The 17,224-nt window shown below is 58.3% G+C and overlaps 2 protein-coding genes and 1 long non-coding RNA gene across 3 annotated transcripts; 2 read left to right on the forward strand and 1 right to left on the reverse strand.

The window, feature by feature from the left end:
• The first annotated feature begins 1,465 nt into the window (after positions 1-1,465).
• LOC130262459 (uncharacterized) lies at positions 1,466-2,711 on the forward strand. The gene is made up of 3 exons (XR_008842122.1): positions 1,466-2,014; positions 2,434-2,467; positions 2,638-2,711. It is a non-coding gene; the product is annotated as an uncharacterized LOC130262459 (long non-coding RNA).
• Positions 2,712-5,493: 2,782 nt separating this feature from the next.
• On the reverse strand, positions 5,494-10,716 carry IL10RA (interleukin 10 receptor subunit alpha). The gene is given in 8 exon segments (XM_056509492.1): positions 5,494-6,700; positions 7,503-7,618; positions 7,755-7,905; positions 8,548-8,711; positions 8,956-8,991; positions 8,994-9,133; positions 9,220-9,343; positions 10,641-10,716. Coding segments are annotated over 8 exon segments (1,719 nt in total). The 3' UTR covers positions 5,494-5,788.
• A 158-nt stretch (positions 10,717-10,874) lies between these two features.
• On the forward strand, positions 10,875-16,544 carry LOC130262460 (interleukin-10 receptor subunit alpha-like). The gene is made up of 7 exons (XM_056509622.1): positions 10,875-10,999; positions 12,294-12,417; positions 12,503-12,681; positions 12,927-13,090; positions 13,744-13,894; positions 14,031-14,146; positions 14,958-16,544. Exons 1-7 carry the CDS (start codon positions 10,936-10,938, stop codon positions 15,867-15,869), a joined length of 1,710 nt encoding a protein of 569 aa, XP_056365597.1. The 5' UTR covers positions 10,875-10,935; the 3' UTR covers positions 15,870-16,544.
• The last annotated feature ends 680 nt before the right edge of the window (positions 16,545-17,224 follow it).

Consider the following 17,224-nt stretch of genomic DNA (forward strand, 5'->3'; position numbering starts at 1 on the left):
AGGTGATCAAAGAGAGCTGTGAGTGCATCATTTTGGGACATGTCTGGCTGGGGCAGCTGGTGAGGGTCACCCCTGTCCTTTCCTGTACCCTGGGGTCCTGCCTGAGTCCCCAAGCCTGGGTTCTGTGTGGGCCTCTGCCACCTTCCTGGCTGCTGGTCTTTGCCAGGAGGTGGCAAGAGGAGGAAATGGCAGCTTGGGCACCTTGCCAGAGCTGGGCACACCTGTGTCCTGACTGTCCCTGCCCCTCGGGCTCCCAGTACTCCCAGTTCAGCCTTTCCCAGCAGTGGGAGGGCAGAGCTGCCCACGCAGGCGGGCTGGGCACGGCGATGTGCCGTCTGTCGTGTCTGCTGCAGCTCCTCTGCTTTCTCCCTGCGAACCAGTTGGACCAGTGGGCCAGGACTGGTGCCCAGCCTCGCTGCTGTGTCACCAGGAGACGAGGGGACAGGCAGGACGTGCCAGGCTCCAGCACAGACAGGGCTCTGCAGCAGCAGCCTCCAGCCTGGGATAAGGAGAGCAGCTCCCGTGGCACAGCAGCAGGACATGGACCCCCGGACAGGTGAGTGGGTGGCTTTCTCCCCTCACAGGGCAGATGTGGGATGTTCATGGCACGGACAATGCTTTGCTGACCTTCTTCCTCCTCTGCCCGGTGAGCTGGGGTTGGGGCTCACTGCTGCTCGGAGCCATCCCTGGGATTTGGGCACCTCTGCTCCCGAGGGTGCCGGGGCAGGGGCAGGGCCTGGGCACGACGCCGTCGCCTCCCACGGGCAGTGGGCGTGGGGACGGGGCAGTTTCGGCAGCCGGCTGATTCAGGGAGGCTGTTGCACCACGTTCCTCCGTCCCCGCAGCTCCTGCCGTGACTCACGGCTGCTGCAGCTCCCCGACCTCGCCCACACCGGGGGTCCCGGCGCTCCCGCTCGCCCCTGCCCCAGCAGAAACTTTGGCCGCCCACGTATCGTGATCCGTGCCAGGAAGAGAAAGGAAGGGCAGGGCGGGGCGGGGCAGGTCCTGTGCCCGATCCCCGGGAGCTGGTGGCCGATGCGCTGCGGCCCCCGGCTGTTTGCGCGTCCCAGCAGGTGGAGCGAGTGCCGCGGGCTGCAGGGCGCGCTGAGCCCTGGCTCGCTGTGTAAACACCGTGACCACAGGGGAAATGTTCTCACTCCGCTGGCATCTGCCTAAATTTAGCTGCTCCTAGGCCACCCCTTCCCGCTGTCTCCTGGCTCCCGGTGCCGCAGTGAATCCCGTCCCTGCGCGCTCCGCTGGCCGCGCTGCGGGGCAGAGCCCGAACCCCCTGCCCTCCTGGCACAGCCACAGCAGAGCTGCCAGAGCGGGAATCGATGCTCAGTGGCTGTGCTGGGCACTTTGGTGTCCTGGCAATGCCGGCAGCATTGCTCGGGGCTGGGTTTTGCCAGAGCCCGCGGCACGGAGGGGAGGGATGGGCGGTGAGAGCCCGCGCTGCCCCGTTCTGTCCCGAACCCGCCTGGAGCTGGCGGCAGCCGCTGCTCGTGCTGACAAAAACATCCTCTAGAGGGAACTGCCAGCCCAGAGATTGTTCCAGTGCCGCCAGGAAAGGAGCATCACCCCACGAGGGCGTGATCGGGACCAGGAGTGGAGATACCGCATGGTCAGGGCGGCCGCCTCCCTTCCCAGTGACCGTCCCGCCTGCCAGCTCACCTGGGGACAGCGCTGGGCTGCGGCACGAGGCTCTGGGGGCAGCAAAAACCTGCGTGCCACAGTCCTGGCAGAGTCCTGGCACTCCGGCAGCCCTGCCGGGCGCAGTCCCTCCCCACCGTGGGGACAGCACAGGCTGGAGAGCGGTACCCCGGCTCCCAGGTGTCCTGTTCCCTGCAGGGGACAATCGGGACCCCTCTGCAGAGCCCCTCGTCCCTCTGCTTTCCAGGACAAGAGCCCATCAAGGTGATCGGGGTTGTCTTGGGCATCGGGCTGGCCCTGCTGATCCTGGCGAGTTTTGGCTACACCTTCATCCGCTGGTACCGGAGGAGCCACTCCCTGCGCCGTGAGTGCAGGCAGGGGACAGGGGACAGGGCAGGGGACAGGGGACAGGGCAGGGGGACAAGGCAGGGGACAGGTCAGGGGACAGCGGGACAGGGCAGGGGACAGGGGGACAAGGCAGGGGACAGGGGACAGGGCAGGGGACAGGGGGACAGAGGGACAGCGGGACAGGGCAGGGGACAGGAGGACAGGGCAGGGGCCCTCAGAGCACAGAGCTGGAGGGACTGGGTGTGGGGAACCCTGGTGCAGGGGGCTCTGGGACAAGCTGGAGGCACTCAGCAGTGAGGAGGGGATGCACAGAGATGTCCTGCTGCTGTCCTGCCTGTCCCCACCCTGCCACACACACTCACAGCAAAGCAAAGGATGGTTCATGGCAGCACCTGGCTCTGACACCTCTCCCTCCTCTTCCTCCTGCCTCCCCAGGGCCTGACTTTGTCTTCAACCTCTACCACTCACGGTGAGTGATGCCATGGGGGCAGCAGGGCCAGGCTGGCAGCGCTCTGTGCAGTGCCAAGGTGTCACATCCCCTTCCCAGTCCCCAGTCCACCCAGTTCTGTTGTTGGCAGGGCGCTGGCAGGGGCTGGAGGGGGACAGGGCAGCTTGGTGACCTCTCTGCTCTCCCTGCAGCGGGCTGGGGTCGGTGGCACTGGAGCTGGTGCCACCATTCAGCATCAGTGGCTCGCTGGGCACCTCGGGCAGTGGTTACGAGCCCTTCCACAGCCAGGGGCCGTGAGGTGAGAGCTGGGCTGGTCAGCAGGTAGGACATCCCCCTGTCCCCCCCTGCCCCCCAGTGCTGCGCCTCAGAGCCTCTGTGCTGCCCCTGGGCATCACAGCTTTCCTCAGGACAGTCCCAAGGTTTTTCCAGCAAAAGTCCTGCCTGTAGCTGTGGGGCTTCAGAGGCTTTCCCTGAGCTCTGGTTTTGGTTTCTCCCCTCACAGGTTTTGGTTTGTGTTTCCTTCCCTGATGTCCCTGGGATGGGGCAGAGGATGGGGCTGGAGCCTGGTTGCTCTTGCAGAGCTTCCTCTTGCTGCTTCTTACTCACAGCCCAGCACCAACAAAAAAGCAACCAAAACTGGCCAGGGGGAATTCCTCCATTTTCACTTCTGTAAGAAACAGCCCCTGAATTTGTTGGATTTCAACTGAAATGGCAAAGGTGCAGTTTCTGCTGCTAAAAAAGCTTCACAGAATCGTTGGGGTTGGAAGGGGCCACTGGACACCATCTGGTCCAAGGTCACCTGGAGCAGGTGACACAGGAACTCACCCAGGTGGCTTTGGAATGTCTCCAGAGAGGGAAACTCCAGGAATCCCCTGGGCATCTCCTCCAGCTGCAGCTCTCTCTGCAGCCAGGGGTGCACAGAGGTGCCTGGGCCAGCACTGGTGCAGCCCCCACTTTGCTTGGGATGGAGGAGAGGATGGAGCCTTATCCCAGGATTCCTCAGCACTGCTCCTGGAGAAAACAGCCACGTTCCCCAGGGCTCAGAGACCTCCCAGCCTCCTGCACAGCAGAGACCTGGCACCAGACAGGGAGCCAGCTGAGGAGGAGGCCCAGGAGCCCCAGAACTGGGTGACTGGATTTGTGCAACTGTGGAAAACGCTGTGAGAAATGGGAAATCTTTCTCAGACCTCCTCCTCCTCCTCCTCCATTCAATATCTGCACCCACAAGGAGGTTGGTTCTCCACACTGCCAGCAAGGAAACTCCTCAGAAATCCCCTGTGGAGTTTCTCCTGGAATTTTTTGTGCCAATTGCCTTTGGTCTCAGCAGAACAAGTGGCTGTGGAAGTGCCTGGAGCACAGGAGCAGCCATGGGGAGATTCTGTGGCCACAGAGAGGAATCCTGCTTGGCCAGCAGGGTGGTGAGGCACGAGGTGCCTTGGGACCATTCTTTGAGAGTTTGTCTCAGAAAAAAACCAAATTAAAACTCATGAGAGCCACGTGCCTGTGTGTAGGGAAAGCAGTGGGGACAGAGTGGGATTTCCAGAGTCAGAGGGACCATCTGTGCTCTCAGCTGTCAAAGCTGAACTCTGTGGTCTGTGGCTTTCTCCTGGCTGACAGGAGACATCTGCCTGCTCATGGAGAGGGGGAAGTGCCACCTCCTGGGGCCTGGGAGCCCTTCGTGGTGAGCAGGACCCAGCAGAGCCCTGCATGACACAGGATCCGGCCGTGGCGCCTGACGTCAGCAGCACTTAATGAAAAACAAGAAAAAAAAAAAAAAAGCCGTGCTTTTGATGACTCTGTTTTCCAGAGGAAGTTGAAAAAAAATTAGAAAGCAAGCAAAAAGTTCTAACCCCCAAAATACACAGAGGCAGAAGAGCAGGAAGAAGAGCAAAGAAGAGCAGAAGGGCTGGAGGGGGCTCGGAGTGCCCTCCACATCCCTGTGGGATGCAGGGATGGATCTCACGTGTGAGCAGGGCCATGTGAGATGTGAGAGAAGGAAACACAGCAAGGATCAGCCCCCTCCTCCTGCCTGCGCTGGAAAAGCTGAAAATAAACCCAAAACCCTTCACCTGAAAACCGAGGAGGGTTTCTGCCAGCAGTTTTACTTCCCACCATGAAGGTTCCTGGAAAAGGAGTGACTTTTGGGAAAACTGGGGCCTGGAAGGTGACCCAGGATGAGCTGTTTGGTCTCATCCTGTTTCCATTCTGATGACAACTGTTCACAGCATCACAGAATCAATTAGTTTGGAAAAGATCTCTGAGATCATCGAGCCCAGCCTATGACTGAGCACCACGCTGCTGAGCAGAGCCCTGACTGTTGTGTTTCCTCCACCCCCGGGTCTGACCTGTCCTGCTCCTGTTGATGTCCCTGGGATGAGAATCCCTGTGGCATCACTGTGAGCAGCCCAGCTCCTTTTCCCAGCTGCTCTGGGGATTGCTCCCAAAACTTCCCCAGGGAGAAGCACCCAGGAACTCAGGTGTGTGAGGAGCTCTTGGAGAGCTGGCATGGTTCTCCTTTTTCCCAGCTGTGATGTGGAAACACTCTTCCCTACGTGAGGCAAAGGCACATTGCCTCTTGCTGATGAGGAATGTCCAAATCTGGAAACAGAAAGCTCAGCTTGTCCTTAGGAGAGGATGAACAGACAAATGGACCAAACAAATAACACCACATCCTTTCTGTATTTACAAATGAAATGCAATAAATAACGTCTGTGTCCAACACAGACCATAGTGTGGGTCGGACTGCCCTGGCTCATGCTGGGCTCCTAGGTGCATCCCATATCCTGCCCTGGGGCTCTCCCAGAGGGGCTGGATGCTGAAGGGTCACTGTAGGGTCAGGAAAGTCTCTGTGTCCGTCCCTGTGGGGTCAGGCAGGGGGAGAGCTCGTGCTTCTGCCAGCAGCAGGGTGCTGATGATGTCCAGGCTGACATCTGCTTTCAGTGTCTGTGTTGCGAAAGGCTGGGATGGCATCAGAGTGAGGACATCAGAGTGAGGACATCTGCAGGAGGAGCCCAGCTGGCCCAGGAAAGGGGGAAGTGAAGCACAGGAGTACCCCAGGCCACGAGGGTGGCCCTGCACCCATGCTGGGCTGCTGAGGAGGGCAGACAAGGCAGAGGTGCCCTGTGTGTGTCCTTGGTGGCCCCAGGAGGTTGGGATGAGCCCCCAGCACAGCACATCCCTGTCTCCCAAAAAAGGGGGCTGCCCACAGCAGGACTGGGGCCAAAGCAGCCCCAGCAGTGGCTGGGCTGGCGCTCCTGGCACCAAGAACACTCAGGGGTAGCTTATCCAGTGGCAGTCGAGGTAGTTGGGTCAGAGCAGGGCTGGTGGCCCCTGGGGGACGGGTCACAGGCGGCTGTCCTTGCTGTCCCCGCTGAGCTGGCTCAGGGGTTTGATGGGGGGTGTGATCCAGCTGCAGCTGAGGCTGGAGACGAGCGGCAGTGTCCCCAGGAAGGCAGTGCTGTTCAGGTCAAAGGGAGTCTTCAGATCAGGGCTGGCTTTGCAGGTCAGTGGAGCACCTGGAGCTGCCCAGCTCAGCAGAGTGGGAGCTTGGGGCTGGCTGGAGAAGTCCCAGGCAGGGGCTCCCCATGGAGCAAGGTCCCGTGTGAGGAGATGCTGGGGAGAGGACTGCTTCAAATAGCCCTTGGACACAGCCAGCTCGGAGCACTGCATGTCCAGCACAGTGTCAGTGCCCTGCAAGGACCCTGCACAGCCCGAGAGGGACAATCCCTGACCCAGAGCCTGCTCTGGCCCCACAGTGCCCTTAGACTGCTGCAGGTACCCCCTGAACTGCACATCCTCCTGGCTGGCAGCAGGGGAGAGCTCAGGCTGCCCTGGGCTGGCATTGCTGCTGCCAGAGGAGCAGCCAGGGGCAGGGCAGGGGCTCTCCAAGCCCACCCCGCTGTCCTCAGCCCTGGGCAGCTGCTGCCTGTAGCCCTGGGGCTCGGGGCACACAGAGCAGCTCAGGGAGGAGGAGGAGGAGGGGATGTGCAGGCAGATGCCGCTGTCAGTGCTGGTGCCGCTGCTGTCTCTGCTCCCCGTGGGCTCCAGCAGGCACTGCTGCTCCTTGGGCCGTGCTGGGAGCGTCCAGCCCTGCTCCAGGGGCGGCTGGGCTGTGCTGGTGCTGCTGTCAGGGCTCCTGTCCAGCCAGGGCTCCTTGTGGCACAGGAAGAGCTGCTGGATGGGGTCTGTATCCAGGCTGCTCGAGGATGGGGGCTCGTGCTCCACCCAGAGCGAGCTCTGCTTCATGAAGGACTTCTGGAGGGAGAGAAAGAGGGGAGTGAGCTGTGCTTCATCCCTGGTTGGTGCCTGCTGGAAGAGTCGGGCTGAAGATTCTCTGATCTGCCTCACGACCATCATCAGACTGAGAGCCCAGGACCCACCACTCGCTCTGGACCTGAGTTCTGGCCTGGCCCAGGTGGATGCTTGCCCAGGACTGTTTGTAGGTGTGCTGGTGCTTGCCAAGGACTTTTTCTTGGTGTGTCTGGTGCTTGCCCAGCACTGTTTGTAGCTGTGCCTGGTGCTGCCATGGTGCTGCTCTCAGCAGGGCGCTGCTTATAGCGCCTGTTCCAGCACCTGTTCCTTGGAGCAATGATCTCCACATACAATAGTCCATGAATCTCCCACCTTTTGGCCAGAGGCCACTCGCTTTGGAAAAGGACTATAAAAAGTGACTTTCCTAAGGAGACTCTGAGATCTCTTTCTCCCCATTTGAAGACGCTTCTATCGTCGGACGACCGCGAGGATGCTCCTGTCTGTTGGTAGCTACATCCCATCCTTTTTCTCTCTCTCCTTTTTACTTTGTTTCCTTTACCTCTCTCTCTCTCTCTCTCTCTTTCTATCACATAACCAAATTGTTGACACATAGTAAACTGCTTTACTGCTTTCTGCTGAACAAAACCCGAGTCTCTTGCTTTTTGTCTTTTGCACCCTGGGGTTGAACGAACCATCACGACTCCCACTCGGGTGTGGATCGTGACATTTCTCTCCCAGCAGGGTCTCCCAAGCCTGCACCCTTGCTCTGGCCCCAAAGGGTGGCATGGCACTGTCCCTGCCTTACCAGGACAGACGGTGTCCTCACGGGTTTCCTGATGTAGGTGTGTGCCCCCAGGAGGCCCAGCAACAGCAGGATGATCAAGGAGGAGCTGAGGATGGCGGGGAGAAGCTCTGCACTCCCTGCGAGAGAGGAGGCGACCAGGTGAGGGGGAGAGGGGGATAGGCTGCCCTGGCGTGGACCCCCACACTCCCAGGGCTGGGAGGCTGGCAGGGGGGGCTGCACCCCATGATTCCCCCTTCCCTGAGTGCCACTTACTGTCCCTGTGGCCGGTGGTGACACACTGCTCGTCGCTGAGTGTGGCAGGGACGGGCCTGTTGGCCATGCTGGGCTCCACACTCAGGCAGTACTCTGTGGCCCAGAACAGCTCCTCGATGGTGAACTCTGTGCTGTTCTTCACCACTGTGAGCTGCAACAAACAGCACAGGCTGGCACCTGAGAGCCCCCGGCTCCTGCTCCCCTCCCTCCTCCTCCTCCTGCTGTCCCCTGGGGAAAGTCCCCAGGGTGTGCTGCGATGATGATCTGTTGTAACCCAAAACCAGGGGTAGAAGGAATGCTATAACTCTTTCTAGGTTCCTATATCATTGGCAGGAAAGCCATAAGGGCCTCTGTCCTCCCTGATCTCTCCTGTTACCCTAACTCCGTGTCCACATCCTATTGGCTTCTTTCCAAGTCCCCTCCCTGACCTTTTCCCTAGAAAACTCCGTTAGCTGAGACCCTAACCCTCTTTGTCCCCTGGAGTCATCATGCAATAAACAAGATCCCTGAGAAAGACAAAGAGCCTCTTTTGGATTCCTTCGTTTATCTAATGTTAGCCCCTCAGAGTAAGTAGCTAGGAGGGAGTTAAAGAGTGTTACAGTGATCCACAGTCCCCACAAGAGCTGGAAAACTCTGCCATAAAACACACAGAGAAAGCTCTCAGTGCTGCTGCGGCTGTGGGAAAGCTCAGCATTCACTCCTCCAGAAAACAGCGCTTTAACAATCTGGTTTTCACTCGAGCAGCACCGTGTGGGACAGGTGGGGACAGCACGGGAACAGGAGCTCCTCTCACCGTGTGGTTGTCCCGTGTCCTCCTGACGTACACGCGGTACCGGGCCATCGCCTTCTGGAAGTCGCTGTACTCCAGGGAGACGTTCCCAGGGAGGAGCAGCTGCAGCCGCACCTGGATGGAGTTGCCCACCACGGAGAGGCTCTGGCCCGCCAGGTGCAGGCCAGCTGGAAGAAAGTCAGTGCCAACAGCAGGTCAGGGCTGGTTCCTGCTCACAGCAATCACAGCTCTCAGCCCTGCAGCACAGACTGAGCTGGGACTGTCCCACCCACCCTCAGCTTGTCCCATCTCCCTGCGCAGCCTCCAGGAAGGCGTGGAGGGAAATGACCCCTGCTCTCATTCATCCCACAGCTCTTTCCAAGCAGTTTGGCACCCAGCTGCAGCGCAGGGTGGAGGCAGACCCCGACCCACCTTCCTGTGGGGAGAAGGCGCTGCTCCTTTGCCAGGGGACGTGAGGTTGCCGGACACGGCCCTGACCTGCGCGAAGTAGCGCCGCTCGGGGTCCGGGGTGTAGCGGGTGAGGTCACAGGAGAGCTCCGAGGTGTTCCTGCACTCTGGGATGGCTGCCCAGGGAATACTCAGGCCATAGCTGAGGGGAGAAGCACAGGGGGTGAGCAGAGAGCTGGAATCAGCCAGGGCAGGGCAGGACCCGGTGTTGCCCCCGGTGTTACTCACACTTTGAGCTGCACGTCGTAGCTGGTGTTGCTGGGGCCCCCGTGCCCTGGCTCCCACCTCAGCAGGTGTTGTGCCAGCTCCGTGGTGAAGCGCACACGCCGGGGGCTCGCCAGCCCCTCCTCACCTGGGGGGCACACGGGGGGCTCAGCTGGGGCTGCTCAGCCCTGTCCTGCCAGCCCCACAGTGATTCACCAAAATAAGAGTGTTGGTCTAATACCGATACTCAACTGTGACAAAAGACTCTAACAATTTAAAGTTAGAAAGTGTATGTTATTCAGAGCTGGGGAATCCTCTAATACTGCCAAATCACAGGTGATCACAAAAATCTATTGATTGGCAAAGGATTCAAACAAATACATATTCATAATAACAGCCCCACTTCCTATGGTAATTAGCTTGAATAGCTATTAAGCATTGATTGACTTCTTAAATTAAGTCTGGGGTCGTTTTTGTGGGGAAGGGTCTTAAAAGGAGGAAGTAAGGCGAGTCTTCCTCACCCTAAATTCTTGACTTTTTCTGTCAATGACAATACAAATGGTTTCTGGGGATAGTCAATTTTTTCAAAGAATGGGTTTCTGGTGGCATTGTCCATGTTCCTTTGGATCTGCTCACTAGTTTCATCTTTTCCCGTTGTAAGCACAGCTGAGCAAACATAAAATGACAGGCAATCAATTATTTAAGTTTCAGATAACTATTCCCTTCTAACTTTTAATTATTTTCAGCGAGGTAACTAAAACCCTAATTTTCTAAGATTTGTGTTTCAACAGGAGCCTGGGCACAGCCTCCTGCAGCATCACCCTGGGGTGGGTGACGTAACAGCACCCGAAACCTGCAAGGTTCTGAAACTTGCCCAGATTTCTTTTCCCAACTTCCAGGACTTGCTCAGCCCCCTCTTCTCCTTCCTCTTTCTTTGGGGACAGCTCAGCTGGGGCTTCTCAGCGTTTTTCTGCCTCAAGAACAGAGCTGTATTTGCATCCCCCATCCCTGCCGTTTGCCACCAGCTCTGTTTGGACTCGGCTTTCCTGTTTTGCTCATCTGCCTGGGTGAAACCAGAGTTTTTCACACCTCCTGCCTCATCTCGGTGTGGTCACCTGGCAGAAAAGCCCCGCTGATAACATCTGCCCCCTTTCCCTTGCAGGTTTCCCCGGCAGCTGCTGCCTGCTGGCAAACACCCAGCACGTGTCCCCCCAGCACCGTGTCCCCTCACCAGCGGGGACAAGCCAGGCTGCCGCCCCTCGCTGAGCCTTTGGGCTCCCACCCAGCAGCGAAAGGCAAGCAGTGAGCCAGGAGCCCTGCTCCAAAACGCTGATCCCAGGCTGAGCATCCCTCAAAGCCATCCAGGCTGAGCCTCCAATCTCATCCCAAGGAACCCACCCTGAGCCCCAGCCAGCAGGGAGATGAAAATCACAGCACAGACTCACCGTGTGCCAGGCAGGCGAGCAGCAGCGCAGGCACAGCGCCGGGGCGGTGGCACAGGGGACCATGGCCACTCAGCATCCTCCGTGGCAGCAGGGCGAGCGCGGGCCGGGCTGTGCCCCGCCGGCAGCTCAGCTCTCGTTTTTCCCCCAGGGGCTGGCTCAGTGACGTCTCGGAGGCGTTCGAACAGCGCCAGGAAAGTCACTGAGCAGCCCCTGGGGGAAAAACGAGAGCTGAGCTGCCGGCGGGGCACAGCCCGGCCCGCGCTCGCCCTGCTGCCACGGAGGATGCTGAGTGGCCATGGTCCCCTGTGCCACCGCCCCGGCGCTGTGCCTGGCGCTGCTGCTCGCCTGCCTGGCACACGGTGAGTCTGTGCTGTGCTTTTCATCTCCCTGCTGGCTGGGGCTCAGGGTGGGTTCCTTGGGATGAGATTGGAGGCTCAGCCTGGATGGCTTTGAGGGATGCTCAGCCCTGGGATCAGCGTTTTGGAGCAGGGCTCCTGGCTCACTGCTTGCCTTTCGCTGCTGGGTGGGAGCCCAAAGGCTCAGCGAGGGGCGGCAGCCTGGCTTGTCCCCGCTGGTGAGGGGACACGGTGCGGGGGACGGTGCTGGGTGTTTGCCAGCAGGCAGCAGCTGCCGGGGAAACCTGCAAGGGAAAGGGGGCAGATGTTATCAGCGGGGCTTTTCTGCCAGGTGACCACACCGAGATGAGGCAGGAGGTGTGAAAAACTCTGGTTTCACCCAGGCAGATGAGCAAAACAGGAAAGCCGAGTCCAAACAGAGCTGGTGGCAAACGGCAGGGATGGGGGATGCAAATACAGCTCTGTTCTTGAGGCAGAAAAACGCTGAGAAGCCCCAGCTGAGCTGTCCCCAAAGAAAGAGGAAGGAGAAGAGGGGGCTGAGCAAGTCCTGGAAGTTGGGAAAAGAAATCTGGGCAAGTTTCAGAACCTTGCAGGTTTCGGGTGCTGTTACGTCACCCACCCCGGGTGATGCTGCAGGAGGCTGTGCCCAGGCTCCTGTTGAAACACAAATCTTAGAAAATTAGGGTTTTAGTTACCTCGCTGAAAATAATTAAAAGTTAGAAGGGAATAGTTATCTGAAACTTAAATAATTGATTGCCTGTCATTTTATGTTTGCTCAGCTGTGCTTACAACGGGAAAAGATGAAACTAGTGAGCAGATCCAAAGGAACATGGACAATGCCACCAGAAACCCATTCTTTGAAAAAATTGACTATCCCAGAAACCATTTGTATTGTCATTGACAGAAAAAGTCAAGAATTTAGGGTGAGGAAGACTCGCCTTACTTCCTCCTTTTAAGACCCTTCCCCACAAAAACGACCCCAGACTTAATTTAAGAAGTCAATCAATGCTTAATAGCTATTCAAGCTAATTACCATAGGAAGTGGGGCTGTTATTATGAATATGTATTTGTTTGAATCCTTTGCCAATCAATAGATTTTTGTGATCACCTGTGATTTGGCAGTATTAGAGGATTCCCCAGCTCTGAGTAAACATACACTTTCTAACTTTAAATTGTTAGAGTCTTTTGTCACAGTTGAGTATTGGTATTAGACCAACACTCTTATTTTGGTGAATCACTGTGGGGCTGGCAGGACAGGGCTGAGCAGCCCCAGCTGAGCCCCCCGTGTGCCCCCCAGGTGAGGAGGGGCTGGCGAGCCCCCGGCGTGTGCGCTTCACCACGGAGCTGGCACAACACCTGCTGAGGTGGGAGCCAGGGCACGGGGGCCCCAGCAACACCAGCTACGACGTGCAGCTCAAAGTGTGAGTAACACCGGGGGCAACACCGGGTCCTGCCCTGCCCTGGCCGATTCCAGCTCTCTGCTCACCCCTGTGCTTCTCCCCTCAGCTATGGCCTGAGTATTCCCTGGGCAGCCATCCCAGAGTGCAGGAACACCTCGGAGCTCTCCTGTGACCTCACCCGCTACACCCCGGACCCCGAGCGGCGCTACTTCGCGCAGGTCAGGGCCGTGTCCGGCAACCTCACGTCCCCCTGGCAAAGGAGCAGCGCCTTCTCCCCACAGGAAGGTGGGTCGGGGTCTGCCTCCACCCTGCGCTGCAGCTGGGTGCCAAACTGCTTGGAAAGAGCTGTGGGATGAATGAGAGCAGGGGTCATTTCCCTCCACGCCTTCCTGGAGGCTGCGCAGGGAGATGGGACAAGCTGAGGGTGGGTGGGACAGTCCCAGCTCAGTCTGTGCTGCAGGGGCTGAGAGCTCTGATTGCTGTGAGCAGGAGCCAGCCCTGACCTGCTGTTGGCACTGACTTTCTTCCAGCTGGCCTGCACCTGGCGGGCCAGAGCCTCTCCGTGGTGGGCAACTCCATCCAGGTGCGGCTGCAGCTGCTCCTCCCTGGGAACGTCTCCCTGGAGTACAGCGACTTCCAGAAGGCGATGGCCCGGTACCGCGTGTACGTCAGGAGGACACGGGACAACCACACGGTGAGAGGAGCTCCTGTTCCCGTGCTGTCCCCACCTGTCCCACACGGTGCTGCTCGAGTGAAAACCAGATTGTTAAAGCACTGTTTTCTGGAGGAGTGAATGCTGAGCTTTCCCACAGCCGCAGCAGCACTGAGAGCTTTCTCTGTGTGTTTTATGGCAGAGTTTTCCAGCTCTTGTGGGGACTGTGGATCACTGTAACACCCTTTAACTCCCTCCTAGCTACGTACTCTGAGGGAGCTAAAGTGTACTACATTAGATAAACGAAGGAATCCAAAAGAGGCTCTTTGTCTTTCTCAGGGATCTTGTTTATTGCATGATGACTCCAGGGGACAAAGAGGGTTAGGGTCTCAGCTAACGGACTTTCTAGGGAAAAGGTCAGGGAGGGGACTTGGAAAGAAGCCAATAGGATGTGGACACGGAGTTAGGGTAACAGGAGAGATCAGGGAGGACAGAGGCCCTTATGGCTTTCCTGCCAATGATATAGGAACCTAGAAAGAGTTATAGCATTCCTTCTACCCCTGGTTTTGGGTTACAACAGATCATCATCACAGCACACCCTGGGGACTTTCCCCAGGGGACAGCAGAGGAGGAGGAGGAGGGAGGGGAGCAGGAACCGGGGGCTCTCAGGTGCCAGCCTGTGCTGTTTGTTGCAGCTCACAGTGGTGAAGAACAGCACAGAGTTCACCATCGAGGAGCTGTTCTGGGCCACAGAGTACTGCCTGAGTGTGGAGCCCAGCATGGCCAACAGGCCCGTCCCTGCCACACTCAGCGACGAGCAGTGTGTCACCACCGGCCACAGGGACAGTAAGTGGCACTCAGGGAAGGGGGAATCATGGGGTGCAGCCCCCCCTGCCAGCCTCCCAGCCCTGGGAGTGTGGGGGTCCACGCCAGGGCAGCCTATCCCCCTCTCCCCCTCACCTGGTCGCCTCCTCTCTCGCAGGGAGTGCAGAGCTTCTCCCCGCCATCCTCAGCTCCTCCTTCATCATCCTGCTGTTGCTGGGCCTCCTGGGGGCACACACCTACATCAGGAAACCCGTGAGGACTCCGTCTGTCCTGGTAAGGCAGGGACAGTGCCATGCCACCCTTTGGGGCCAGAGCAAGGGTGCAGGCTTGGGAGACCCTGCTGGGAGAGAAATGTCATGATCCACTCAGCCCGAGTGGGAGTCGTGATGGTTCGTTCAACCCCAGGGTGCAAAAGACAAAAAGCAAGAGACTCGGGTTTTGTTCAGCAGAAAGCAGTAAAGCAGTTTACTATGTGTCAACAATTTGGTTATGTGATAGAAAGAGAGAGAGAGAGAGAGAGAGAGGTAAAGGAAACAAAGTAAAAAGGAGAGAGAGAAGAAAGGATGGGATGTAGCTACCAACAGACGGACGCATCCTCGCGGTCGTCCGACGATAGAAGCGTCTTCAAATGGGGAGAAAGAGATCTCAGAGTCTTCTTAGGAAAGTCACTTTTTATAGTCCTTTTCCAAAGCGAGTGGCCTCTGGCCAAAAGGTGGGAGATTCATGGACTATTGTATGTGGAGATCATTGCTCCAAGGAACAGGTGCTGGAACAGGCGCTATAAGCAGCGCCCTGCTGAGAGCAGCACCATGGCAGCACCAGGCACAGCTACAAACAGTCCTGGGCAAGCACCAGACACACCAAGAAAAAGTCCTTGGCAAGCTCCAAGCACACCTACAAACAGTCCTGGGCAAGCATCCACCTGGGCCAGGCCAGAACTCAGGTCCAGAGCGAGTGGTGGGCCCTGGGCTCTCAGTCTGTCATGATGGTCGTGAGGCAGATCAGAGAAACTTCAGCCCGACTCTTCCAGCAGGCACCAACCAGGGATGAAGCACAGCTCACTCCCCTCTTTCTCTCCCTCCAGAAGTCCTTCATGAAGCAGAGCTCGCTCTGGGTGGAGCACGAGCCCCCATCCTCGAGCAGCCTGGATACAGACCCCATCCAGCAGCTCTTCCTGTGCCACAAGGAGCCCTGGCTGGACAGGAGCCCTGACAGCAGCACCAGCACAGCCCAGCCGCCCCTGGAGCAGGGCTGGACGCTCCCAGCACGGCCCAAGGAGCAGCAGTGCCTGCTGGAGCCCACGGGGAGCAGAGACAGCAGCGGCACCAGCACTGACAGCGGCATCTGCCTGCACATCCCCTCCTCCTCCTCCTCCCTGAGCTGCTCTGTGTGCCCCGAGCCCCAGGGCTACAGGCAGCAGCTGCCCAGGGCTGAGGACAGCGGGGTGGGCTTGGAGAGCCCCTGCCCTGCCCCTGGCTGCTCCTCTGGCAGCAGCAATGCCAGCCCAGGGCAGCCTGAGCTCTCCCCTGCTGCCAGCCAGGAGGATGTGCAGTTCAGGGGGTACCTGCAGCAGTCTAAGGGCACTGTGGGGCCAGAGCAGGCTCTGGGTCAGGGATTGTCCCTCTCGGGCTGTGCAGGGTCCTTGCAGGGCACTGACACTGTGCTGGACATGCAGTGCTCCGAGCTGGCTGTGTCCAAGGGCTATTTGAAGCAGTCCTCTCCCCAGCATCTCCTCACACGGGACCTTGCTCCATGGGGAGCCCCTGCCTGGGACTTCTCCAGCCAGCCCCAAGCTCCCACTCTGCTGAGCTGGGCAGCTCCAGGTGCTCCACTGACCTGCAAAGCCAGCCCTGATCTGAAGACTCCCTTTGACCTGAACAGCACTGCCTTCCTGGGGACACTGCCGCTCATCTCCAGCCTCAGCTGCAGCTGGATCACACCCCCCATCAAACCCCTGAGCCAGCTCAGCGGGGACAGCAAGGACAGCCGCCTGTGACCCGTCCCCCAGGGGCCACCAGCCCTGCTCTGACCCAACTACCTCGTCTGCCACTGGATAAGCTACCCCTGAGTGTTCTTGGTGCCAGGAGCGCCAGCCCAGCCACTGCTGGGGCTGCTTTGGCCCCAGTCCTGCTGTGGGCAGCCCCCTTTTTTGGGAGACAGGGATGTGCTGTGCTGGGGGCTCATCCCAACCTCCTGGGGCCACCAAGGACACACACAGGGCACCTCTGCCTTGTCTGCCCTCCTCAGCAGCCCAGCATGGGTGCAGGGCCACCCTCGTGGCCTGGGGTACTCCTGTGCTTCCACTTCCCCCTTTCCTGGGCCAGCTGGGCTCCTCCTGCAGATGTCCTCACTCTGATGTCCTCACTCTGATGCCATCCCAGCCTTTCGCAACACAGACACTGAAAGCAGATGTCAGCCTGACATCAGCACCCTGCTGCTGGCAGCACGGCTCCTGCCCTGCCTGACCCCACAGGGACGGACACAGAGACTTTCCTGACCCTACAGTGACCCTTCAGCATCCAGCCCCTCTGGGAGAGCCCCAGGGCAGGATATGGGATGCACCTAGGAGCCCAGCATGAGCCAGGGCAGTCCGACCCACACTATGGTCTGTGTTGGACACAGACGTTATTTATTGCATTTCATTTGTAAATACAGAAAGGATGTGGTGTTATTTGTTTGGTCCATTTGTCTGTTCATCCTCTCCTAAGGACAAGCTGAGCTTTCTGTTTCCAGATTTGGACATTCCTCATCAGCAAGAGGCAATGTGCCTTTGCCTCACGTAGGGAAGAGTGTTTCCACATCACAGCTGGGAAAAAGGAGAACCATGCCAGCTCTCCAAGAGCTCCTCACACACCTGAGTTCCTGGGTGCTTCTCCCTGGGGAAGTTTTGGGAGCAATCCCCAGAGCAGCTGGGAAAAGGAGCTGGGCTGCTCACAGTGATGCCACAGGGATTCTCATCCCAGGGACATCAACAGGAGCAGGACAGGTCAGACCCGGGGGTGGAGGAAACACAACAGTCAGGGCTCTGCTCAGCAGCGTGGTGCTCAGTCATAGGCTGGGCTCGATGATCTCAGAGATCTTTTCCAAACTAATTGATTCTGTGATGCTGTGAACAGTTGTCATCAGAATGGAAACAGGATGAGACCAAACAGCTCATCCTGGGTCACCTTCCAGGCCCCAGTTTTCCCAAAAGTCACTCCTTTTCCAGGAACCTTCATGGTGGGAAGTAAAACTGCTGGCAGAAACCCTCCTCGGTTTTCAGGTGAAGGGTTTTGGGTTTATTTTCAGCTTTTCCAGCGCAGGCAGGAGGAGGGGGCTGATCCTTGCTGTGTTTCCTTCTCTCACATCTCA

This window comes from Oenanthe melanoleuca, chromosome 24, assembly GCF_029582105.1.
Source record: "Oenanthe melanoleuca isolate GR-GAL-2019-014 chromosome 24, OMel1.0, whole genome shotgun sequence".
Classification (NCBI taxonomy): Eukaryota; Metazoa; Chordata; class Aves; order Passeriformes; family Muscicapidae; genus Oenanthe; species Oenanthe melanoleuca.